Raw genomic sequence first — 27169 nt, forward strand, 5'->3', positions numbered from 1 at the left:
GAAACCAAGGGACAAATAAGTTAGAGCTCATCAATTTCCATACAATGGATTAGATACATTAAGATACAAACGTACTTATGAGACTATATCCATAAAATTAATGGGTCTTCCAAGTCATGACTCATACAATGTGTCTTCTCAACATAACAAAGCCAGTATGTTTTCTGAAGGTATATACTGCATTTCCTCCTCTTCCACATTATCTTTACAAGGACTGATTATGAAGTAGGGGAACCAGAGCTGAAAGAGGAATTACTTATCTTTGGCTATCTACAGTACATTCATGCCTTCTATAGTAAATGGAGGGAAACAAAGGAAGTTGCAATGTTCTTTTCTATTAATGTAGTAAGAATAGTTACTGTATATATTCATGTATAAGTCTAGAAATTTCAGTTAAAAAAAGTCACCAAAAAAAAAAAAAACCTGGGTTGACCTATCCATGGGTCATTGTAAGGACTGTACTTTAACTCTTATAAAAAAAGAAACCATTCTCTTTACTGAACAGTGACAAAAGGTGTTTATTCCATCCCAGAAGCACCTATAAGCAGCACAAATCCTCTCTAGTCTCTCTGCTGTGGCACCACTTCTATTTGAATACTTGGATGGGAAAATGGTGGATATGGCAACTCTTTAGCCCTTCCCCCCAAAGAAGTACCAAGAGGAACTGGGTTTTGAGGATATGAAAAAGACATTTGTGTGTTTGATAGTTTTTCTGGGTTAAAACCAGGCAAATCACATTAAATTTAACAGCTATAATCACTACTAATGTGGTTGCCATTTTCTTTGCTTCATCCTTTACATCCATTGTTACATGCCCCACAGTGTTACCCCCGATTTATCCATGGATCATATAAAAATCTAGAATTTTGGCCCCCAAACCTGACCTCAACTTATATATGAGGTCAACTTATAGTTGAGTATATTGTGCTGAGGGAATGGAAAGTTTTGGGATGTGATCTACTGTGACTTTGCGTGCTCTTCAGTGCCTTTCTGACAACACTCCAAAAGATGGATGCTAAAGCTGTTGTGTTCCCCAGATTTTGAAAGGTCTAGAAAAACTGACACACATATAAAAAGCCCTAATAAATCTTTAATTAGTTTTGTTTCACTTTTGTCTTTTTACAGGACAAATTACAAACATCTGGTTTCTCAAATGTCCAAGGTATTATACACATTCCCATCTGTCTTGCAGGGAGGAATATTGGTCAACATTTTAAAGGTAAAATAAGCTGCATAATAGTACAGATTACCATAATAAATGTACAGTGTTTACAAACAGTTTAGAAGCAAGAAAGATGCATCTGCATCAAAAGGCAACCTTTTAAACTGCCACAACTAAATTTTACATTCACACTTGCAACAGGTCACAAGATGGTTATTACGATCAGATCAATAAATCACTATGATGCACAAATACAGCAAAATCTGATTATATACATATAAATACATATACATGTATATTGTACATATTCGTATATGTATGTAGTAAATCTCATGAAAAATCTACCAGACGCGACAATCTACTCACTTTTCAAAAATATGTACTTGTTCTTCGTGAGTAGAATTTTGCATGGTTGATTATATTACACATACTTGTTTGTTAGCATCCAGGACATAAAACTGACTAAGGTTTTTCCAGATAAGAAAAAGTCCATTGTTAAACATGTTGCCCACAAAAAAAAAAGCACAAAGGTAAGGCACAAAGGTAAGGATTTTCCATTACAGAAGTGTGCATCATGTTCACTTAACCATAAGAAACGTGCATTATTTGTGCAAGTTCATGCTGCAGATCGTTATCTACTATAAAAGTGGGTTTTAAGTAAATTTATCTTAAACTGGTTGATTTCCCATCTCTTCCTTATCTAGCTGGATTGATAAATTATGCTGCTTCAGCAGGAATTGTTGTATCCAATTATTTTGTATATTCAGCTAATAATTTTCAATAATTTTGCAGTTTTAGGTGTAAACAATGCACACATTTAAGATCACACACAACTGTTCAGTAATTTTACTGCATATCTAAGCTCTTACAATCAATATTTTGTTTCCAAAATATGTGCATTTTTTCTGCTTTAGTTTTATACATGTTTAGATAGCAAAACTATACAGGAAAGTATTCTCCAGTGGTACATTGCCAATGTCTTCCTTTTGTAATGAATAACTTTTCACCAAGTTTTTGAGTACCTGCCAACTGCTTCTTTATTGCTCACATAATTTCAAATCCATTATCACAGTTACAGACCATTCACACAAAAATCATAACCATATACTTTAATATAAAACCTATAAAAGATATTTAACTTGTAATCTAATACTTCAAGGTGTTTGGCCTTTATGTAATGGTACAGCCAAAATATATAAAACATTAGGTTATGAATAAAATAGGAAGCTTATTCACTGCTTTGATGCAGACATCCTCACAAAACAAGATTACCTTTGCTGATGCCACCACCACCATCTAAATTTATATACAAAACAGGTACATCTGCATTCAGTTGGTTTTCCCTCTGCAGCCACTAACAAAACATTTCTTCCCCATCCCTAGGCTGAGACAGATGAAGCTTTTATAGCAACAGAAACCCAAAACCAGACAGAAACTAACACTTCTACTCACTTTCCATCAGAAACTGTAGGTGGTTTTGTTACAAAATACCCACAAGATTATTTCACAGGGAACTATGGAAATACAGTACATCTCCATGCTTTTAGACTGTTATCAAACACTTTTGGTGCAAAAATACAGCCACATCTGAAAATGTTCAATAAATTCAGTATCTGCCATGCAAAACATAATGTGTTGGTTTGTTTTGAGCTCCAAAATACTTTATAGAGGAATTGTTCTTTTAACTCAGTACTACTGCCTCATTGCTCAGACATCATTTAAAAAGTGACTCCTTGAACATTGTTTAATGAAAATGTTACATATAAAAGTACTAAAAGTGGAAGACAGGGCCAGTCAGGAAATGTTCCTGCTGTAGGTCAACAGTTCTAATAACAATAAAATGTCTCAGGAGTTTCCCTGAGAATTAGTTGTGCCTGTCCGCAGACGAAGATGTGACATTGAGTTCATGTGTGTATTTGATGGTTTCAATGGAACATTGCAACTAACAGCCTGGGGGAAACGATGATGATATCGATCTAGTCGTAGATATTTTACTGTTACGAGTTTGCCTGTAGTGAAGTATAAATCAATACATTAATATTTTGCTTTTAAAACAACATCCTATCCACAGATTTACACTTAAACATGTTTCAAAAACTACTACTGCAATATTTTTTTCTAAAAAATTAGCCATTTTGCTATTCATATTGATGTAGTGCCAGCCAACACCAACCACCTGATTTTTTGTCAATCAAAACTTCTTACCGTCAAACCAAGATCCATGTAATGCTTTAAAAGCCTTTCCAGCATATTCTGGAGACAAACACTTCACATATACACAACCCTGAAGGAAGAAATAAAACTATGAATCTGATGTAACAAGGAAGTGAAGTAAATAGAATTTTTACTGTTTTAAGTACATCTTTTTTTACCTCACGTGAATTTTTGTCCACTGCTATGTGAACAATTCCCTCATTATCACTGCATTTTTCCAAGATTGCTTCTTGAATTGCCAAGTGCCAATGATCACCTATTTCCCTAAAGCATACATATAAAATAAACATGTCAAAGATTCAACTTATTTTGGCTTAAAATAGGTTAAATCAGTCTAAATTACAAATGCATACACTAGTAATAAACAATTCTCTAGGCACATACATTGAGTTTAAGACCGGCCCTGGGACTGTAAACTCAAATAGGCTGTGTCAGAGAATAGGATACATGGGGTGTGAAGGAGTGGAAGTGTCTTCCAGCTAAGGGATTATGGGTATGCAAATATCTTTGAACATATTATTTCAATGAAATGAGTTTATATTAAGAAGATAAAAATAAAATGTTTGATGTGTGTCAAGTAATGGAAAAATGCACATCTCTTTTAAAAATGTTTTACCAAAAATGTTTTCTCCTTATGCAAAGCATCTTCTCTCAATAGCGCAAAAAGCTGCTTTTTAAAACTGCTAAGGCCCTCTATATTCTTCAGGTATGAAAAGAAAGTATCACTGCTCTTTCAAAGTAACACTATATACCTGAAGAGCTGTGGAGAACATGCAGGTGCTGAAGCTCATAGGTTAAATCCAAACCACCTCCAGTGATACAGTTCAAGATGCAGAGTTGGGAAAGCTCTCAATCTCTGCCCTTGAAAAGCCATTTCCAATCAGAGTAAATAACATGGGCTAAAGGAACCAACAATAACATTCAATATAAAGTATATGTTTATGTTTGGAAAGGACAAACACATTAGAATGAAAATATTACTAGAGTAATTCCTGTGTTCCATGCCATCAGTACTCAGAATAGGAGAAGTACCCAAGCATACAACACACCTTTCTTCTGCCAAGACTAATGAACTTGAAATATAATCAGCTCTCCATATCTACAGATTCAAACATCCACTGCTTGAAAACATTGCTCCCCCCCAAAAAAATTACAAAAAGCAAACCCTGATTTTGCCCTTTTAAGTAACAAACACCATTTTACTATGGCATTGTATAATGGGACTTGAGGATTCATGCATGGGGGGCTCCTGGAACCAGACCGCAATGTATACCAAGCACCTGTTCTAAATTCAAGCTGAATGAGCTGGGAGCCAGAGAAGGTTTGCGGGGATGAACATAGCAAAGCAACAACCCCAATTCATCTTACTAGGCTATGTGCAGATATCAGTTATGAAAAACAGGGATTAACTCCCATAGTACCAAGAGCATATCTCTTGTACAGACAAGAGAGCTGTCATGGATGTGAATCTGCAGTGCTTGAGCATTAGGCAAAAAAACCCTTTTGAGGCTGGAGGGCTAGTCTGAATTTGTTACCCATTTAATCCAGTGAACATATATACATACATACATACATGACAAGCCTGAATCAGAAGAAAGACCCTTACGCTTCCTTTACAATGGTTTCTAGCTAAATACTAGAACTGGGAAAGTCAGAATAAAGTACTTGGGAAAGAGATATGGGCTACCTAAAGAAAGAAACCATCATGAATGTGGAGTTATATAACTAAAAATAAATCAAAAATATTGAAAAGTAACTCTGTTCTGCTCTACTTTCCCATCTACCCGGTGTCAGTACTCTATGACAGAACAGAGAATAGAGCAGTACCCCCTTTACTTCTTTAATATCTAGACACAATATATAAAATTAATGTTTTATATTTGGAGTGAATGAAAAAAGCACACTTACATGACTGGATCAAACATATTGCGTATCTTTAAGCAAGGTGTCAAACTATTTGGTGGTGAGTTTCTTCTGTCTAAGTGAAATGCTACCAAGATTTTTAAAAAGATAGAAATATTTAATTAGTAATAGGTCATTCTATTTCAAATGCTTTAATAATGGTCAGTTTCTGTTATAAAGTATGCTTTATGCATCATGCAACAATAGTACAGATTGAGCCTCCCTCATCTCGAATTCTGACATTAGAAATACTCCAAAAACCAAAATGTCTTTCATGGGTGGCTCAGACAACATTTTCAGAATATCAAATTATTTGTGTATACAGGCATATATATACCAGAATCCAAAGTCATCTGAACTATGGAACACTTCTGGTTCCAAGTATTTTAGATAAGGAATACTCAGTCTGTTCACTGAAACTTTATAACTTCTACAATTTTAATACTGTACCTGTTACTACCTATGACTGTTACACCTAGGTTACTACATTTTTTTATAAATGTGGAAAGTGTACATTTACATGCACAACTATGTTTTTATTTATGCTCTCAGAATACACTGCTGTATATTTAATTGAACAGTTGTACACTTCGGTCATCCATATCCTATGTGGCTGCAGCACACACAGTGGCTTCTTTCACTTACACCTGGCAAATGAAACAACCCATCTCATTATAAAACAAATGTCACTGGCTAGCCGGCAATGAAAATGTTTTTGGTCTCACTCTCATAACACACTTTTCTGCAGCACAGAAAGGACTACAACATAATCTACTTTCAATGAAGCTCCAGTACTTCAGAAGAGAACTTGGGAGAAAGCAAGAACATGAAAGAACACATATTAGGGCAGGTGGAAGGGTCAGCTCTCATAGAATCAGAGTTGGAAGAGACCACAACAGCCATCCAGTCCAACCTCCTGCCATGCAGGAAAATTAAATCAAAGCATCCCCGACAGATGGCCATCCAGCCTCTGTTTAAAGACCTCAAAGGAAGGAAACTCCACTACACTCCAAGGAAGTGTGTTCGACTGTCGAGCAGCCCTTACTGTCAGGATGTTCCTCCTAATGTTGAGGTGGAATCTCTTTTCCTGTAGGTTGCATCCATTGCTCCGGGTCCTAGTCTCTGGAGTAGCAGAAAACAAGCTTGCTCCCCTCTCAATATGACATCCCTTCAAATATTTAAACAGGGCTATCATATCACCAATTAACCTTCTGTTCTCCAAGCTAAACATCCCCAGCTCCCTAAGTCATTCCTCATAGGACATAGTTTCCAGACCTTTCACCATTTTAGTCGCCCTCCTTTGGACACGCTCCAGTTTCTCAATGTCCTTTTTGAATTGTGGTGCCCAGAATTGGACACAATATTTCAGGTGGGGCCTGACCAAAGCAGAATAGAGTGACACTATTACTTGTCTTGATCTAGACACTATACTTTTATTGATACAGCCTAAAATTGCATTGGCCTTTTTAGCTGCTGCATACACTGTTGTCTCATGTTCAACTTGTGGTCCACTTGGACTCCTAGATCCCTTTCACATGTAGTCTCATTCAGCCAGGTGTCCCCCATCCTATATCTCTGCATTTTATTTTTCTGCCCTAAGTGCAGTACCTTACATTTCTCCGTGTTGAATTTCATTTTGTTAGCTTTGGCCCAGCTTTCTGGTCTATTCAGGTCATTTTGAATTTTGATCCTGTCCTCTGGGGTATTAGCTATTCCTCCTAATTTGGTGTCATCTGCAAATTTTATGAATATGCCCCCAATTCTGTCATTCAAGTCATTGATAAAGATAATGAATAGCACTGGGCCCAGGACAGAACCCTGTGGGACCACACTGGTCACTTAGCTCCAGAATGAAAAGGAGTCATTGTTGAGCACCCTTTGGGTTCAGCCGGTCAACCAATTATAAATCCATGTAACAGTTGCCTTGTCTAGCCCACATTTTACAAGCTTGTTTGCAAGAATGTCATGGGAAACCTTGTCAAAGGCCTTACTGAAATCGAGATATACTCTATTCACAGCATTCCCTTCATCTACCAAGCTGGTAATTTTATCAAAGAAAGAGATCAGATTTGTCTGGCATGACTTGTTTCTCTAAAACCCATTTTGACTTTTTGTGATTATGAAATTGCCATCTAGATGTTCACAGACTCTCTGTTTAATGATCTGCTCTAGAATCTTTCTTAGTATTGATGCCAGACTAACTGGACGATAATTGTTGATATCATCTTTTTTTCCCTTTTTGAAGATGGGAACAACGTTTGCCCTCCTCCAGTCTGCTGGGACTTCTCCTGTTCTCCAGGAGTTTTCAAAGATTATTGCCTATGGCTCCGATATTACATTTGCCAGTTCTTTTAATGCCCTTGGATATAGTTCATCTGGTCCTGGAGACTTAAATTCATTTAGATTAACAAGATATTCCTGTACTATCTCGTTTCTTATTCTGTGCTGAAATTTCCCTATTCGGTCCTTGGCTCCATTATCTTCAGGTTGAGCACCCTTTTCCTTTTCTGAAAACACCGAGGCAAAGAAAGTGCTGAGTAATTCTGCCTTTTCTCTGTCCCCTGTTAGCATTTTGCCATCTTCTCCATGTAGTGGCCCCACCATTTCCTTTTCTTCCTTTTGCTGCGGACATATCCCCAAAAGCCATTTTTATTGTTTTTAACCTCTCTAGCAAACCTGAGTTCATTCTGCGCTTTAGCTTTTCTGACTTTACCCCTACACATGCCTGCTATTTCTTTCAATTCTTTTGTGATTTCCCAGTTTTTCCATTTCTTATACATGTTCCATTTAAAACTTAGCTCAGTTGAAAGTTCCTTAGTCATCCATCCTGGTTTCTTGGAGACACCTCCCATTTTTCTTTCTTACTGGAACTGTTTGAAATTGTGCCTTCAGTATCTCCCTTTTGAGAAACACCCATCCATCCTGAACTCCCTTCTCTTTTAGTATTTCTGATCACGAGATCACCCTCAATACGTCTCTAAGTTTACTGAAATCCACGTGTCTGACTATGCCTGGCTTCTCTTTTCCACTGTATAACAAACTTCAGGAGAACATGGGCACTTCCACCTAATGATCCCACCACTTGCACCCCATTAACCAAGTCATCCTTGTTGGTTAGGATCAGATCTAAAATAGCTGACCCCCTTGTTGCCTCTTCCACCTTTTGGACAATGAAATTGTCTTCGAGACAAGTGAGGAATTTACTAGACCTTGAGGATTTTGCTGAGTTTGAATTCTAGCAAATGTCAGGATAGTTGAAGTCACCCATCACTACTGCATCTCTCCTTTCTGAGTGTGTAGTCATCTATTCTAGAAAGGCATCATCCAATTCCTCCATCTGATTGGTGGGTCTGTAGTAGACTCCCACCATAACATCCTTGTTGTTTCCCTCCCCTTTAATTTTTATCCAGATGCTCTCCACGTGGCTGCCAGTATTGATGTCCTGGATCTCTTCACTGGTGTAAATATCTCTGACAGATAGTGCTATTCCTCCTCCTTCCTATTTGGCCTATTTCTCTTAACAAGGTTATACCCCTCTATTTCTACATTCCGCTTGTGAGACTCATCTCACTAGGTTTCAGTGATGCCTATTATAACGTTTGCTTTTTTGTACTAGGAGTTTGAGTTCATCTTGCTTATTTCCCATGCTCTGTGCATTAGTGTAGAGACACTGCAGACCATGGGTCCCCTTTACTTGCTACCTGTGCATGTTTTTTTGCCTCCCACTGTTGGGTTCTTGCACTATTTGTCTTGTTTCCTTTATGTCAGATTGACTATTTTCTCCAGCCCTTTTGCCTTCCTTAATATTGTCTCCCTCCCCCACGAAACTCAAGTTTAAATCCCTCCTGATCAAATTCTTGAGACTGTTCCTTTGGTCGGAGTCAAGTCCAAACAGGTCTGCCACCATCACACATAGTTTCAGTCTTAGATGCCTACATTTGGTGAATGATCTGGGTGTTCAGCTCAAACTACCTGCTGCTTAAATACACTGCAATTCATTTTAGCTCAGGAATTGGAATTTTTCAATCACAGGTCGTATTTATTGTTTTGAGAAAGTAAATCAGGATCTTAACAGAACTGCTGATGAGAGACTGCAAGACAGTCATACTATGTCATTCTGTCAAAACTGTCACTTAAAGGTCCCATAACTGGCAAAGATAGCTGCTGTTGTTCTTGCCTAAGGCTGAACTAATGCTAGGAAAAGATGACTAACATACCACAGATTATGAAGACTTGTTTCTGGCACATGCTGTAAATCTGTTTTGCCTCACTCTCAGTTGAAGATGCGGGATACTCCCTTACCACATTATATAGATGAATATAAAATAGGAGGCCACTAATTAGAGATAGAAACTAAGCAGACTTTAAGACAAATATTATGCTTAAACTACCCAACAAAAATAAATAATTCCATTACTACACATAAATGTAACTGCAAGTATTCCAAGAAACATTTTCAGTGAGAAAAGGTTGTAAAAATATATTTGTTGACTAAAACTTAGATGATAACAACAAATTTGGATAAACAAAATATGTTTTAGAACAATATATGCCCTTCAGTTAGTCATATATACAGATTACAAGGAAAACATATATCTCACAAAGAACAAAATAACTGTTGTATACCTTGTCCTTGCCATACTTTAGATGGTATGACCAGCATTTTATCACATGATGCAGATGGCTGTATCCACCTCCAAACCAGAAAGTCAGCACCACCTATTCTTCGTGTTTCAGTGCGAACTCTAGATTCATTAGCAGCAAGGAAATCAACAGCTCTACTCCATACTCTCTTCATTTTTTTCCTAATATATAAAGCCAGGAAGAGGAGGGGGAGGAAGAGAATTGGAGTTATTGAAACATAATTACTTATCTGACTGCAACAAGTATAAACAGCATTGTATTTGTTATACCAAAGACTTGCAATTAAAGTGAATATTTGAGTTCCTCAGTATATCTAACATAGCAACTATATATATTTGTACGCACCTGTCTTGAGGTGGAATCAAAGAATCTCGAACATGGGGAATAGGCATGTAGGGCTGCAAGTCTTTGTTTTCCTGACATGCTTCACTGTGGGTTCTTAAAACATCTGAAAGCATTGCATTATGTTAACTACAGGGAAAATCAAGCTGGAATCAAGTATATATACAAAGCCAATGAAGCGTATGTAAGGATAGTGCAAACAACAATATTCTTGCAAGTAAGAAGTGTAGATAAACACGCTTCTGATAAGCAAAGGAAACAAAGTGCATAGTAGTTCATACAAAATATGAAGAATAGCTTTATTGTTACTCAACGGGGCAAAAAAAAAAAAGAAGAAGAAGAATAGTAGTTGCAATAATCCACATTTGCAGAAGCCTCATTCTTTAAGTTTTCACTCTGTCTGCTCCTACTCCCATAGGTTCCCATCATACCCATATCACAAATACTTCAATATGAAGAAACTTAAGAAACATTAGAAGAAATGAATCATAGATTTGCTAGAAGGAAATTTTCTCAATTTATTGTGCTCTTAAAATCATTAATTCCTCAACATACAAACTGAAAATAATGTAAGTTCTGTTGACTGGGCAATGCCAACAAAACATTTAGATAAAATTAATTTATTATTTTTCACCATAGGCTCATTAGCTTTCCCTTCCTTGGAAAAACAAAAATCAGATATTCACTTATAACTACCACGATCATTATGCCCAAACTTAGACTAATTTTAACTATGATTTTATTAAAAGAAACGATTATTAAGACTACCTAATTTATGAGTTAGATGCAACCATATATTGGAGTTCAGTGAAAACAGAGGCAAAAGTTTAAAATCTCCTTTTAGCTGTGATAGAGAAGAAATAGGAAAACCACAGTTCCAAATAAAGTTTTAGCAAAAACTTACCTATAATTTTTACAACCATATCATACATCTGTCTGGTCTCCTCTTCTTCTTTAGACCACCGATACTTCATATACCTGAATACTCCCCAAATCATTCCTACAACTGTGCAAAATGGTATAAAATCAAAGGCTGTTTAGGAAGTACAAATATCTTACACACGCCTCTCAAAAAAATTAAAATGTTCTGAAGATGTTTCAGAGGAATGGAAACAAATATTACAAGATATCATTAAATATTTCAAGACATCCATTACTTTTATCAGAATATTGATTGTTTTTATTTTTTGTATTTTTGTAAAGTTTATTTTTAAATACTAAATTTATATAAAAATTTCATTAAACTATGTAGACAGTATCCATTATTTATACAAGTTGCAAGGATAGTAAACAGGCTTCCCCAACTTTGCACCCTCCAGATAGTTTCAACTGTAAACTTGTTGCAGAGGGTCGCACTACCCTGATCACCTCTTTATCTGTCTTGAGTTCTTCTGGACAGAAAGATGGAATGTGAATGTAATGAATAAATTTAAAAAAAAAAAACTCACCAACTAACCAAAAGCCTCAACCAACATGGTGAGTGGTGAATAACTGTGAGAACTGAAGTTCAAAACATCTGGCTGGCTGGTTAAGGAAGATGCCACTGGAACATCCGGTACCTTTTTACTGAGCACCAAATAGTCAGCCCTCCACATCTATGGGTTTTTTATACATGGATTCAATTATCCACGGCTTGCACACACACACACACACACATGCACACACACACACACACACACATGCATGCACACACACACACACACACACACTCTCTCTCTCTCTCCAAAATGCAAACTTTGGTTTTGCCATTTATATAAGAAACACTATTTTACTATGTCATTATATTTAATGGGACTTGAGCATCCATGGATTTTGGTATCCATGAGGGGTCCTGAAAGCAAACCTCAATGAGTACCAAGGGCCCACTGTACTTCACTGAGCCATGGTATTGTATGTTAAGTGCAGATGTGCACTGTCCTTGCATTAAAGGCATTTCAATGTCAGTAACCAAATTCCATATCCATTATACTATGATTTTTATAAAATGTTTGTGAATTTCCTCTTCTTTTAATCTACTAGGGGAAAAAATAACAAAACCTTAAGTGCTCACTATTAATCAAACTCTTCAGTGGAATCAATAAACATAAAACAAGCTGTCATAAATAACAAAAACAAAAAACTCACCTAAAAGCAGAATTAATGATCTACATGTCACTGTAATAAATGCACGACGAAAACGACATGTAAAAGACATCTGTGGCCTAGTTGATATTAGGTATTTTACATCAGTTGAATTGGTTATAGGCTCCTCATCCGAGCTGTGGCCAATACACCTATTAAAAACAAAAAATATTCCAACTGTCATGAATGAGTCATACAAACGTGCACTTCTTCCTGATCTCTAAGCATTCCCACTCTATTTGTTTACTACGAACCATCCTCTGCTGTAATATACTAATCAGTTTTAAGTATTTGTCCTCAAAATCAATCAAACAGCAGTGCAAAGTAATTTTCCAACTGTGCTTTGTGAACTAATGTACCAATTCAGACGTTACAGAAAACTACACAAAAATGTAAAGTTATGTAGAGTAAGGTAATGCATGAGACAGGAGATGAGAAGGCAGCAAATGAAACCAATACGTGTTTAGAATCCTCCATGCTACTACTATTTGAAGAGATGAAATTAAGCTTCTGTGTAAAAAGATGAGAGCATGAAATAAAATAACTTACTTTATGCCAACATCTTCCCCACTACTTAGAATCCATTCCAAGGATTTGTTGAAGACATTTTCATATTCTGCACCTAAACCCTAGAAGCAAAAAGAAAACTAAATCAGTACAAAGATGACTAAGAGTTTCTCTCCTCCAAAGTTTCAGTGGTGACAGGTTCTTGCAAGTTCAATGTCAAAACAAACAAGTACTATGAAACTGTAAAACTATCATCCATAATATTCTAAAAATAAACCACAACACTGAACCATAGCCTTGAATGTTTGTATACCATTTCTCACTCAACATAAATAATAGGAACAAGCACAAGCAACCAAATTTATTCAGAAAGCTCAGTATGTTTATCAGTATCACATTTTTGTACCTATAGCCAATGCTTATGTATTAACATAGAACTTACCAGTTCTGCAAAAGTGGCATTACATTTACAGCGCGCCCGCACCATACGCGAGCGCGCCATACGTGGCCTTGAGCATACGCGCTAAAGCCGCAGGGCGTGCGTGGGGCGGAAGGGGCGGCGCGTCCCATTCAATTGAATGGGCGCGCGCACCTGTTGTGCCCCGCACGCACCCGCGCCGCCGCACACGAGCCCCATTGTTTCCAATGGGGCTCGAGCATAGGCGGAATTCGCCTTACGTGGAGGGATCCGGAATGGATCCCCCGCGTAAGGCGAGGACGGACTGTATATGTGTATTGCACCTGGCAGCTGCCTAAAGGGGCTGGGGGAAAGGCCCGTCCCTCTGGATCAGCCTGGCTTCATCAAATGCCTCTGAGCTCATCTCTTCTCAACAGATTCTGTCAGCAGATAACTCAACTGGCATCTATCAGATAATCATACTCTGATTATGAATGAGCTTGTTTTCTTGTTCACTAACTTGTGCCATATATATCAGACTGTAAACCACTGTGGCAGGGATCTACAGTGGGCCCTTGGTATCCACTTGGGTTTGGTTCCAGGACACCCCTTGGATACCAAAATCAAGGTGGATGCTTAAGTCCCATTAAATACAATGTCATAGTAAAAAGGGATCCCTTATATAAAATGGCAAAATCGAAGTTTGCTTTTTGCAATGTTTATTTTTAAAAAACTTTTTAAAGCTATGGATGGTTTAATCTGTGGATAAGGAATCCATGGATACGGAGGGCCAGCTGTATTTCAGTTCTGTGTGCAGCACCTAATAAAAGTATAAAATCAAACAGCATCTTCTTACTGGGTGTAAGTGCATCCAAAACAATCCTGACTTTTTTTTAATTCAACTGTTACACTAAATCAAACTGGCAAACACATTAATGAAGCCATGCACGTCATAAAGGAGGAACAGGAAAATTGAAAGAAAAATCAAGTGTGAGAAAGACCTATTTTTACTGTAGTATCAAGAAACAGCTGAATTCCACATTGCAGGGAAGTGACATAATAGAATATATCCCTACAGATGTCGAAGATTTTTTTCTAATACAAAATTAATAAATTGTAATACATCTAGTAAGTAGTGTACAGTGCTGTGTAAATCTACAACGCTATATAAATAAAGCATAATAATAATAGTTAATACATATATAGTATGTAGAACAACCTGTTGGAAGAGATTTGACAGCTGAATACATTGTCTGAATTTAAAACCACATTAGTCTCTGTCAGGGGGGGGTCTGATCAAGATTATTTTTAAATTAGGAATTTTAAACTATGGATGAGTTGTTTGAATATGTACTAGTATTATAATCCTTTTAAACTGAAGTTATGTGTTTTAATTGGTTTATGTGTTTTAACTAATGTTATTTATTATTGTATACAATAAATGCATTACCTAGAGAGATCCAATTTTCTGGAACTTGAATGACCATGTAAAACTTTGAAACATTACGTCAAAAGGGGATCTACCACAGATAATCTTAAAATTTAAAAATTATGAATGTTTGCTTACTTTTAAATATGCAGCCGCCTCCTGGATGGAAAGCCCTTTCTTGACAGAGTTGCCACATTCATGATCACCTAGGAGAATTAAATCTGTATTATCTTTATGTATTAACAGTTTCTTTGTTTCAAGTACACGTACACAAGAGTAAAATCACTGTTAAGCAACTAAAGAATATATACTTTGGATACAGTATTAATTGTCAGTTTTGTACAGTGCGCCCGCATCATACGCAAGTGCATTATACGCTGTTTTCAGCATACGCTGAAAGCAGTGTTGGAATAAGCGGCGCCATGCGCCGGAAGAAACAATGGTGCATGCACCCATGGCGCATGCACTCCGTCGCACTGCCGCAGGCACAAGCATCTGCACAATCTCGTTTATGCGGGGGGGGGGGGGTCCGGAATGGATCCCCCACGTAAAAGAAGGGCACACTGTAGTATGTAAGTAAAATTACCCTCTCTATATACATACAGTATGACCTTCATATCTGCAGGACAGGTACCCATGGTTTCACTTATCCATATCTGAAAAAAATATGGTCTCTTTAAATATCTAGAAATCCTCCACTGCAACTCTATAATTCCCTGTTTGACCATGGAAACCCACTGGATGACCTTGGGCAAGTTACACTCTCTCAGCCTCAGAGGGATCATCATAAATTGGAAGTGTTTTGAAAGCAGACAACAACAAGTGTATACATAATCCATGGACGCTGCTACCAGTAGTTGACAGTCCTACTATGTATGTCTACTTAGAAGGAACAACCACTGAATCCAATGTGGCTTACTCCCAGATAAGTAAGTATAGAGGACTATAGCCTGAGCATCATGTTCCACATCTCATAGGTTTTAGATTAATCAATAACATCTAGCCACCTTTAAGTCCAATGATACTGTGAATAAATAGATGTGGATTATAACAAAAGGAAGTTCACAGAGGAAAGTTTACTACCCTCTGCAGTCCCCTGAAAATCCTTCTGGGAAAGTTAGAAGGCTCTCCTGAATCATATCAGATGAGGCACAGACAACTGCTGGGAGAATAATCCAAAATCAGACTTGAATCCCAGAGAAGGTAACTTAAGGAGGTTCACTAAAGAAAATGTCTTTTCCTTTATCCCACCCTCCACATCCCATACCACATTGTTCAAGGGTGTATCTATGCTTAGAAATAATGCAGATTGACACCACTTTTTAAGGATTGTAGCTCCATCCTATGCTAGTGTCTCATAGAAGTATAATATCTAGGATTCTGTAGCATGGAGCCATGGAAGTTAAAGTGTTGTCAAACTGCTTTATTTCTATAGTGTAGATGCACCCTCTGTCTCTTCCATTTTCCAACTGAGCTGACAATTGCCTAGCAAGCTGAAGCATCAACTTGCTTTCTCTGGGTGCATGTATTGTACACTGCATAAATAATGTAATTCAACATCACTTTAACTACTATGGCTCCAGCCTACAAAATCCTGGGAGTTGTAGTTTGGTGAGGCATCAGCACTCTTTTGCAGAAAAGGCTAAAGTTTTTGTAATACTACAAATCCCAGGATTCCACAGGAGGAAAAGACAGCACTGAAAGTGCTGTCAAACTGCATTATTTCCACAGTGTAGATTCAGTACATGGACCCCAAGACAGGCTACCAAGAAGCTTTTGAGAGGCTTTTCTTCTGAGGACTGTTCAAGATTGGCCATCAACTCCCCACATTTTTAAAGTGGAATGGCTGCAGGTAGAGGAGAATGGGAAATTTTCCTTCACTGAACTGCCCTAATTTCATTATTTTAATATCCAAGCCATAGCTTTTACATATCATGCACTCCTTACATTTCAGTGTGAACACAAACAGTCCTAACCTCTACAAATTTATCTAATCTCCTCTGAAAATGATTCAAGTCATCATTACATCATGTGGAACGAAGTCAACAATTTAGAAATGTACTCTGTGAAGTATTTCTTTTTTATAACCTTACTTCTTCTATTAACTTTAAGATGTTAGTGAAACTGTTAGAACTAGAATTGTGCATTTAGGGTTAAAGGTTTGAGACTTAGCATACAATAACTCACAGTAAGTACTTTTAATATGGATTCCAATGTGCAATGCCTCCTGATGGGAAGGAAACCAATCTATGTTCTATTCTCTCTATCTGCCCACAAGCCAGAGTAAAAGTTCTTACAATATAAGAGGAAAACCCATGAAACTGTTTTTAGCCTGTCTACTCAAAGAAATGAAAAACAAATGGCGAAATCTCATGAAACCACAATCTGTATAGATCTTATGAAGTGCCAGTCCTACCATGCAGCAAGGCAAAACAATCTACATAAAGTAACAGCATCAGAAGGCAGAGGAATACAAGATTCCAGACTGTGTTATGTGGTCACCCACACCTCCAGTACAACATCCCCTGGGTTGCCACCTTGTCATTTCAAGACCAGAGCTTTTTGAGGGTCCTATCATGCCATCGTGACAATCAAAACCAAAATATGTATAAATGAGGGATGTATACTCCAAATCTATGTTCTGTTGTTGTGTGCCTTCAAGTTGTTTTTGTCTTATGGCAACTTTAAGTCCTTTTCACAAGGTTTTCTTGTTCAGAGGAGATTTGCCTTTTTCTTCCTCTGAGGCTGAGATAATATGATTTGCCCAATATCACCCAGTGAGTTGCCATGGCCATGATTCAAATCATGGTCTCCCAGGGTCCTAATCCAAACTACTAAACAACACTGGCTCTTAAACTAATGTTTATGTTGTTCAAAATCATAAACCCAAACTGAAGGAAAATAGGCTTTTCAATACACCACAGCATTATATCTGGTGTAATTCTTTGTGCACATGACACTTTGACACTACACAGTTTCAAAGATCAATGCTTCATTTGGGAAGCAAGATACTATCAAACATGCCTATTTCATCCCAAGAACGCCCAAAGTATATAGAAGTGATTACATACTCATAAATGTGTGTTCCACCACAGAGTGAAGGTAACATTTGATTTCAGCATGCTACCTGATGAAGCATGCCAGTGAATAGGAAAATAAATTAGTGTTTAATTGGTCCTTTCTAAAGTTATCATCATGTTGGAAATTTTTTTGCTAAATAGACCAACACAGATGAGTATAGGTTTTCCGACTTAAGTAGTAACTTTGCTTAATTAATACAACAGTATTTCATTTTTATTTAATATTTTATAAGTATTTTTCAATAATTTAGTCAACAAAATGTTTCACCATTTCTATTTGAACAAATCTTTCAATACAGGAACTATTTTATTATCAACACATGGAAGGGTAATTGTTCTAATACCTGTTCATCCTAGGAAAAATCATCTTTAAAATTTGACCATTACCAGAAATATCTTGTTTATTTAGCATGTGTGTATTTTGATATACAGTAGATTAATATTACTTTTAAAGACTTACCTGATATCTGTGCCAGTTTATCATGAAGTATATATAAGCTATTCATGAGAATGGTTTCGTTTGCCTGGAATTTTAAGAAGCCAGTCAGCAAATCTTGTTATACATGTGTTTGAATTTTTAAAAATTGATATAATTAAAAACCATAATTTATTAGCTTCTAACAGTCACCACACATTATGAGGTATAGCATTATAATTTTTAAGAAACACCATTCATAGGCAAGAAATACTTATTTATCTAGCCAAAACAAATAATAAAGGGTGTGAAAAAATGCAGCACAATGTGTTTAAACATTTCTCAGTTCTAATTCAACAGCTAAAACTGATACATTTTCCAGAGTAAATGAACCTGTTTTATCAAAGGCAAAAGAACACAACCTCTCCTTTCAGTTGTGCAACAAATCATTCTATGCTCTGTATACAAGTGATTCAAGCCCACTTTTAAAATAAACCACTTTTCAGAGACCCACACAACAAGAATTTCTCAAAGCCAATTAAATTTTGGAGAGAAGATAAATTCTTTCAATAGCACCATGAACGAATTTCCAATAGAAAATCTACCTAATATTTTTAAAAGGCCAATAACCAACTTAATTGGAATATCAGAAAGTGATGGTCAGAACTTAAGAACTTTAACAAAGCTTTTAAATATATACTTACTTTTACATCAAGGTTCCCAATGGACAGATTTTTACCTATTAATGGAAAAAAGAAGAAATTCACTTATAACATCATTTTAATGCTGAAATCAATCAAAATCAGAAGTTATCCAAAAAAATATTAAACTATCAAGCTATCAAGTTAAATCCAGCCTGTATAGTTAAACCTGGTTTTGGGAGAAGGTAAGCTGTGATCTACTGGTAAATCTCTAATATGTCGCAGACCTATAAAAATTTCAATATCAATTGTTGAAAAAAATGCTCCAGCCTGCACAATAAAATAAAATAAAATTCTGTAATTAAGAAAGCTGGCCAAGATGAAGGAGAACAAGATGTGACAAGACTGCAACCTCATTTTTGACACCTGCTGATGTAAAGTTACTGTCTGGCTAGCTCCAAAATGAATGAGTCACATGCTCAGAGGCAAAGTTGCCTAATTATACCAAGGTATATGCCTTCCCTGAGGAACTATTTTGTAATCGACTTGAATTGGTGGATGTATTGCTGTTGCTAACTGTTGTCAAATCAAGTTCAACTTAGAGATCTTCCTATTTTTCTACTGCCTTCTCTGGGTTCTATAAACTGTAATTTCTGTAAAAAAAACATAATGAGCTCCTGGAAACCAGAAGTCTACTCATCTCTGATTTACATTTGTATGGATATTTTAGTAGGTACTGCACAGAAATCCAGTAACACTTTAAAATGTGGTCCTAAAACTCCTAGCTTTGGCTGGAGGACATGAAAAACATACTAAAAATAAAACTGTTTAATTGTTGTTATTGTGATTGTTTTTAAATGCTGTTTTAATTGTTTTATCTTGATGTATTTTTTATCTAAATCTGTACGCCGCTTTGATCAAAGTTGGAAAAGCGGGATAAAAATAAACTTATTATTATTATTATTATTATTATTATTATTATTAAATGCTAAAAAATTGAGTATTTCACGCAAAGATACTTCCAGCTGTATAGTAAATATAAATTAATCTGTGTTTGCTCAGTAACATGAGAAACTGCACCCAAGAAACCACCCTAAGCATTAAATGCCACCGATTACAACAGGATTCAGTGAAGGATCACACATTGGATGTCAACACTTCCAGTCCTTCAAACTACTATAAGGCATGAATCATAGCTTAGTAGGAAGGAATAAATGCTTTGCATGCATTCTACGTTTAATCGCAAACATCTCCAGACAGAGCAATAAAAGATCCCTTCCACAAACTCTGAGAATCCATTTCCAATGAATGATACTACTGGTCTGACTCAGGAAAACAACAGTCTACATTCCTAAGCCCTATGCTAGAGCTCACTGCTCTTGGTGATACTTGGCTTGATCCCATATGACATCCCAAACAGCAAAACAAATTTTCGGTGAATATTCTAACCTTGGGTCTGCTGAAGTAATGGAAAAATACTGTCTGGTTAACTCCGTGTCTTTTGAGTACAACTCCTGTAAGTCTTATCGAGCAAGAGCAATGGTTAGAGATCACAGAAGCTGTAATCCAAAACATCTGGACAACACCATGATGTCCATCAGGGCTTTGGAAATGTTATATCTGAATGAAATCATTGAGCTGCTCATGTAAAGCACATGGAACTATATAAATAAATCACCACCAGAATCAAAGTTTTCTATTTTATAAAGCACAGGAAACTGGTTTAAAGGACTAAGCTCCCTTTGCTAAACTGAAGGGCATGGACATGCAATGAGAAAGCTGCCCATAATTCATTGTCTGCCTGGTAATGATTTAGCATTATGCATAAATCTGGACAATACAATGGACTATACAATACAATTTTTAGATATAACTTCATGATTTGGACTACAACTATTATTCCCAACCATCATCATCATCAAGCTGGGAGACGAGGGGAGTTGAAATCCACCTCACCTGGGAGAACACCAAGATGGGGAAGGTTGGCCCTTCAATACAGTATTGCCCAATTCTACCTGGAGATGCCAAGCAACAAACCCAAAACCTTCTAAATATAAAACCCAGGTTCTTCCCAGTGAACTACTTTATTACATCTCGTAGGCGCATTACAGACTGCCTAAAAGCAGTGGTCTGCCAGCGCTGCCGGTTGCCGTGTCCGGGAACCACAGCAGCCAAACCGCGCGATTCCCAGACGCGGCAAAAAGAAGCCCGAAAAGGGTGCTTCTTTATGCGCCCCGGAAGTGGCGCCGCGAGACGCTAGTCGCGCACTCGCAGCATCACTTCTGGGGTGCAACGTGTGGACGCTATGCGCCCGCTACGTCAAGATGGCGGCGCCCATGTGGAAGGGCGCTGCCATTTTGTACGCGCTCTGTGCATACTTTATGCCCATCCGGAACGGGCCATAGTTTTAGAAGTACAATACATTTTTCTTTTTCCTCTGAAGAGAATACAGATTTGACAGAAGTTTCATACTCAACATCTGTATTGCCAGAAGTTATAAGACACAAATACCTCATCATTCAATTTCTGGAATTGAAAAATTTCTGAGTGTCCTAATCTTGCACACTATTTTCTGATCTTCCACGTTGAGTTTCCTAATCTTGCACACTAGTGTATTTTAAAATTAGCAACAAGAAACAATCTCTTCTTCACCAACTTTCTATAATAATAAGAACTTCTGGAAAGAACTTGTAAAATCTGACAATGTAATAATTACAAAAATAAGGAAAGAGAATCTTTGCATCCATGAAATATTTTGTACATCAGCTTGCATAAGTCTCATGTACTATGAACAACAGTAAGAAATTAAAGCATCTGTGGTTCAAAACATCTGGAGGGCCAAAGGTTCTTCAGCCCTGGGAGGGAAAAATAGAAAGAGCAATGCAGCTTTCAAAATATGACCTGCATCTTATTAATAAAGATGGACCAGTGATATATGTACTTACAGTAAAATTGTAATATTTTCCTAGTATGCTTTCTTTGGTTGTTTCATATATTAGACAACTTTATTCATGAACTAACATCTATGATAATTATCTTGCATGTAAATAAGGAGGAAACATCTCTGTGTGTGTGTGTGGACTTGGCAATCTAGATATGCAATATTCATATGCTAGACCACTGATCAATCAAGTGCAAACTCTGGAGCTCTTGAACCTCAGGATGCATCAGAGGTGATGATTTTTGAAAAAACAACACAGGTATGATCATTACTATCTTAACAGTAAGAGCAGTTCGACAGTGGAACACCTCCCTCAGAGTGTATGGAGTCTCCTTTTTTAAACAGAGGCTGGATGGCCATCTGCCAGGGGTGCTTTGAGTGTGTGCTCCTGCATGGCACGGGACTGGACTGAATGGCCCTTGGGATTTCTTCCCACTCTGACTCTATTAATTTTAGACATAATACTTCAGAAGGCAATTATGTCATAATAAACAAGGGATCAAACATTAGCTAGAGATAAACATATAATGTGATGCTATATTTTAGAAAATCTTAGTAAGTATTTATTTATCTAAGCAGAGGTGGGAATCATGTGGTCCTCAAAATGTTCTTGGACAACATAGCACTTATTACCACAGGTTATACTGGCTAAGGTTGCCAAGACTTGCAGTCCAACATCTGAATGGCCACATGATTCCCATCCTATTCCACCCCAACTCACAAGGAGTTCAAGGTGAAATTTCTTTCATCTGTGCTTTCATAGTAAATAGAATGTTTTCATAAGCTACAAAACTATTATGTACTATAAGGAAGAGTCATCATGTTACCAGGAAAGGGACATTATACAAATATTAACAATACCACAAAAATCAAAGAACCATCAACAATGGGGAAGGGAGATTTTCAAATAGGAATTAGGTTATTAATGTTACTGAGCTCCATGTTAAATGGTCTACAATAAATTCCTCCTTACTGAGGGTGTGTGTGTGTGTGTGTGTGTGTGTGTGGTCTCAGGCCTTCAAGAAACCTTTATGTTCCTCCCTTATAAAAAGGCAGTGTGCATTTATGTTTAAGGTGTTAACAACAAAAAACTTTTTGATAGAACTGTAAACTATTGGTCAGGAACTTCCATTTTCAAATTCATATTCCCTTAAGCAGAAGTTTTGCTTCTTTTCACCAGTAGTCCCTCTCTTCAACTGTAAGAACACACTGCAACGTTACTAGTGGTAAAAAGTAATGTGAAATTGCATTTTAAGATCATTCCAAAATTTTCAGGAAGAGTATATCTGAAACTGAACAGAAGTTGCTATGTCACTTCATACATTGCAGACTCCAACGTTGGAAGAACTTCCCTCTAGGAATCAACATGCTGCACAACATTCAGAGGCTCAGAAGGTATTATTACATAATAATCGACACTGGGGAATTCATTGATTCTGAAATGAACTTTTCTTCCACATGTGAATTTTGTAATGCACGAAGCAGCCTTCAGTAGCACAAACCATGTACTGGAGTGAATATCAGACTGTTCTTCAAGGTTTTATTCAGATCCCCCACCCCCACCCAAGATCCATCACTAGGCTACAGGTCACAAGCTTTGGATCAAGTTTCCATTTATAAATCAGAAGGACTTCAGTAAGAGCTGTATAAGAGTGGAACAGATTGCTATGGAGCAGTGGACTCCCTACTTTGGAGGTCTCTAAACAGAGGCTGGTGGTCATCTTTCTGGAGTGCTTTAGTTTTCTATTCCTACATGACAGGAGGCTGCACTACACAGCCCTTGTGATCCCTTCCAAATCTATTAGTCTGTGATTCTAAGGCACAACAGTTCTGACACACATTGTTCTCTACCACTGCCAGGCGCACTACCTCTCGGCCAAAGCCTTCATCTCTACTAAAGGATGCAAAATTAAAATGTTTCAATGAAACTTAAGGCTTAGTTAGAGAAAACTACAGTAAATAAATTTGGCTACAGATTATTGAATATGGAAAAAGGAGGCCTCAAATAGTTCAAAGTTGTTCCTACTTCCCTTGTAAAACAGAAAACTATGATTTTATAGAAGAAATCAGAGACATAGCCATGTTAGTCTGAAATATCAGTATACAAGGGGATCTTGTACAGTGGGCCCTTGTTATACGCTGGGGTTTGGTTTCAGGACCCCCCATGGATAACAAAATCCGTGGCTGCTCATGTCCCATTAAATACAATGGGATAGTAAAATGCTGTCGCTTATATAAAATGGAAAATCAAGGTTTGCTATTTGGAATTTATACTTTTTTGGAGTATTTTCAAGCCACAGATGCTTGAATCTGTAGATAAAAAAAATCCGTGGAGAGGCAACTGTAGCACCTTTGAGACTAACTATATAGAAATTGTAGCATAAGCTTTTGGACACTTGGTCTAATTCCTATATACAGTGGGCCCTTGGTATCCATGCCCATTGCAAAAACCAGGGCTTGCCGTCTGCGGAGCCTCAAATCTGCGGACAGCAGGCACACTAATTGGTGCAGGCACACTGAAAAAGAAAGCTAGAGATGATAATTAGCAAATGGCACAACTGAAGCCTTCTGGCTCTTACCACCTGTGACACACTTTCAGGAGCTATAAAATCATAGAGTTGGAAAGGACACAGGGGCCATCCAGTCCAATCTCCTGTCATGCAGGAACTCACACTCAGAGTCCCAACAGCCTCCAGCATCTGTTTAAAGACCTCCAGGGAAGGAGAGTCCACTACAATCTGAGGGACTGTTTTCCACTGTCAAATAGCTCTTACTGTCAGGAAGTTCCTCCTAATGTTGAGGTGGAATCTCTTTTCCTGGAGCTTGCATCCATTGCTCCGGGTCCTATTCTCTGGAGCAGCAGAAAACAAGCTTGCTCCATCCTCAACGTGACAACCCTTCAAATACTTAAAACAGGGCTATTATATCACATCTCTTCTCCACTTTGGCCCTGGAGACACTGGCCATTAAGGCCAGCATGGAGGTGGAGTCGGGGCATAGCGTCCTCAAGATGAACACCCAACTCCACCCCCAGGATGCCCTGATGCTGCATCCTGCTCCACATGGCGTCATGGTGCTCTTCCGACACTGCATGGTGCTCTTCCGACACATAAGATGCAGTGCTGAAGGACCTCCATATAGCCGTGCCGCTGTGGCTATGGCACTCTTTCAAGGGCACAAAATGCGGTTGCTTTTTGCAGCTCCTTTCTGCGCCCTTGAAAGGTTGGATCACGGCTGCAGCGTGCTGTTGCTGCAGCCCCGATGCAGCTAGGAAATGGTGTGTACAGTGGGATATACAACCCCTTAGTTAGCTGTCACACAACATGCGGAGGGGCCTTGACCTCATGCCCCAATACGTACCATTGCCTCCCACACCCTCCGCCGCTCCAGACCCCCTCATCCTTAGATACGTGAGTCCCAGTATCAGGAAGAACAAACAGGCCGCCGTCAAGAGGAACATGGACAGGTAGTGAGCGCTGAAGCCTCCGACGGTGGAGACCTCTTCCCTCTTGAACTGCTGGAGCAGGTCCTCCTCCGGCTCGGACAGCTTCGGCTTGTAGGCGTCCTTCAGGTAAGCGTGGTTGGGACCCGTGTGGTTGGAGGAGTGGTTGACCCTGGAGGAGGAGGCAGGAGCCGGGGCAGGGAAACTGTTGGCAGCCGCGTATATCCTGGGCTCAGGGCTGAAGATGTGGTTGTTGGTCGTCTTCTTGCGTGGGGCCAAAGCGTCCCTCGCCTTGCCCCCGTCCCTGTCAGGGAGCAGGAGCGGAGGAGGAAGGCTCTTCCTGGAGGAGCCCTGTCGGAAGCGGGGCCCTAGGAGGTACTCCCCATCGATGGCTGTGGGGCGCCCCAAAACGACACCCTCCTCCTCTTCCTCCTCCTCCTCCATGCTTCGTCCTCTGGCCCTGTTTAAGGAGACCTGTCCCTCCTCCATGGAGCCAGGGGCCTTGCCCTTCCTGGCCAAGCAGTGGCGCCCCAGCAGCCTCTCCTCTTCCTCATCTTCCTCCTCCTCCTCGGAGTCTGAGTATTCCTCCCTGCGAGAGGCGCCGAGGAAGCGGTTCCCGTTCACCGCCCGGGCCTTGCAGTGCTGCTTCCCGGCTTCTAGGCCGCCTTCTTCTTCCTCTTCTTCCTCCTGCTGCTGCTGTTCCCTTCTAGCCCCCCACCAGGCGTGGGGCTTCCTCCGAGACTGAGCCAAGGCGGAGGAGGAAGGAGGCGACGCCAAAGGCCTGGCTTCCCTGCGCGAGGCCAAGCGCTCCGCCCTGCGGCTCCCAAGCGGGCTGCCCTCGGCGTCCGACTCGTCCGAGCTGAAGCCTAGCAGGACCTTGCCTCTCTCCGAAGGGGAGGCCCCGGCAGCCAGCCTGGGAGGAAGGAAGGCGGCAGCGGCGGCGGCGGAAGGGTTATTGCTGTGGCTGTTCCGGGTCTTGCTGGCCCTCTCCTCCTCCCGCAGCTTCTTCAGCTTCTTGAGGTAGACCGGGCGGGTGCTCTCCGTCACGGGGCCCGGCGAGAAGCCCAGCCGCCGCAGCTCCGAGAAGAGAGCCTCGTCAGACAGCTGCGCCGCCGCGGCCGCCGCCATTTTGCGCCCGACGACGACGACGACGACGACGCTGATGCTTCCGACCCACGCGCCCAGATTGGCCCCGCCCCCGCCCCTCGCCCCGCCCCTCTCCTCCCAAGGGCCAAGGGAGGAAAGGCGCCAACCAGAGAATTCCGGTTCCCCGGCTTCAGTTGGAGTTCGGGAGGGAGGTCCGCCATTTGAGGGGAAAGAGGGCCTCCCTCCAATAGGAATAATAATAATAATAATAATAATAATAGAAACAGAAGGAGCTACAATAATGATAAAAAATAACGACAATAGTAACGATAATAAAAACATCAATAATCAGCACAAGAACAGCTACAATAAAGAACAATAATAACGATAAGAATAATGATAGTAATGACAACGATAAACAATAACAACTACAACTACAAAAATAATAACTAACTACATTAACAGTGAAAATAATAACAAGGACAATAATAACTACAATAACAACTACAATAAATAATGACGATAACTACATTTATCATTTTTATTTATTTTATTGTTGTTATTTATTAAAACACTGTTCATTTATTAATACAGCACACGCCACACTTACTTTATTTATTAAAAGCACACCAATCTTTCTTTCTTAAAAAGGCACACCATTTATTTATTTATTTCTTAAAATAACACACTACACTATTTCTTTGTTTATTAAAACAACATGTCACTTTATTTGTTTATTTCTCAAAACAAACGCACCACACTTTTTATTTCTTTGTTTCTTTATTTCTTAAAACAGCACACCACCAGGCTATGAAATATCTCTTCAGCAATACAGCCATTCGGCAA

The 27169-nt window shown here is 38.8% G+C and overlaps 1 protein-coding gene across 1 annotated transcript; it reads right to left on the reverse strand.

Annotated features, from left to right (window-relative positions):
* Nucleotides 1–1070: 1070 nt before the first annotated feature.
* Nucleotides 1071–26380, reverse strand: LEMD3 (LEM domain containing 3). Its single transcript, XM_089524191.1, has 13 exons — nucleotides 25156–26380; nucleotides 18918–18952; nucleotides 18259–18322; nucleotides 14857–14924; nucleotides 12935–13014; nucleotides 12389–12537; nucleotides 11169–11270; nucleotides 10268–10370; nucleotides 9905–10083; nucleotides 5285–5366; nucleotides 3535–3640; nucleotides 3368–3446; nucleotides 1071–3171 (listed from the first exon to the last, which is right to left on the reverse strand). Exons 1-13 carry the CDS (start codon nucleotides 26363–26365, stop codon nucleotides 3008–3010), a joined length of 2421 nt encoding a protein of 806 aa, XP_089380317.1. The 5' UTR covers nucleotides 26366–26380; the 3' UTR covers nucleotides 1071–3007.
* Nucleotides 26381–27169: the final 789 nt, after the last annotated feature.

Source organism: Sceloporus occidentalis, unplaced genomic scaffold (genome assembly GCF_023333645.1).
Source record: "Sceloporus occidentalis isolate IW3139 unplaced genomic scaffold, rSceOcc1.0.p SCAF_5, whole genome shotgun sequence".
NCBI classification, from domain to species: Eukaryota; Metazoa; Chordata; class Lepidosauria; order Squamata; family Phrynosomatidae; genus Sceloporus; species Sceloporus occidentalis.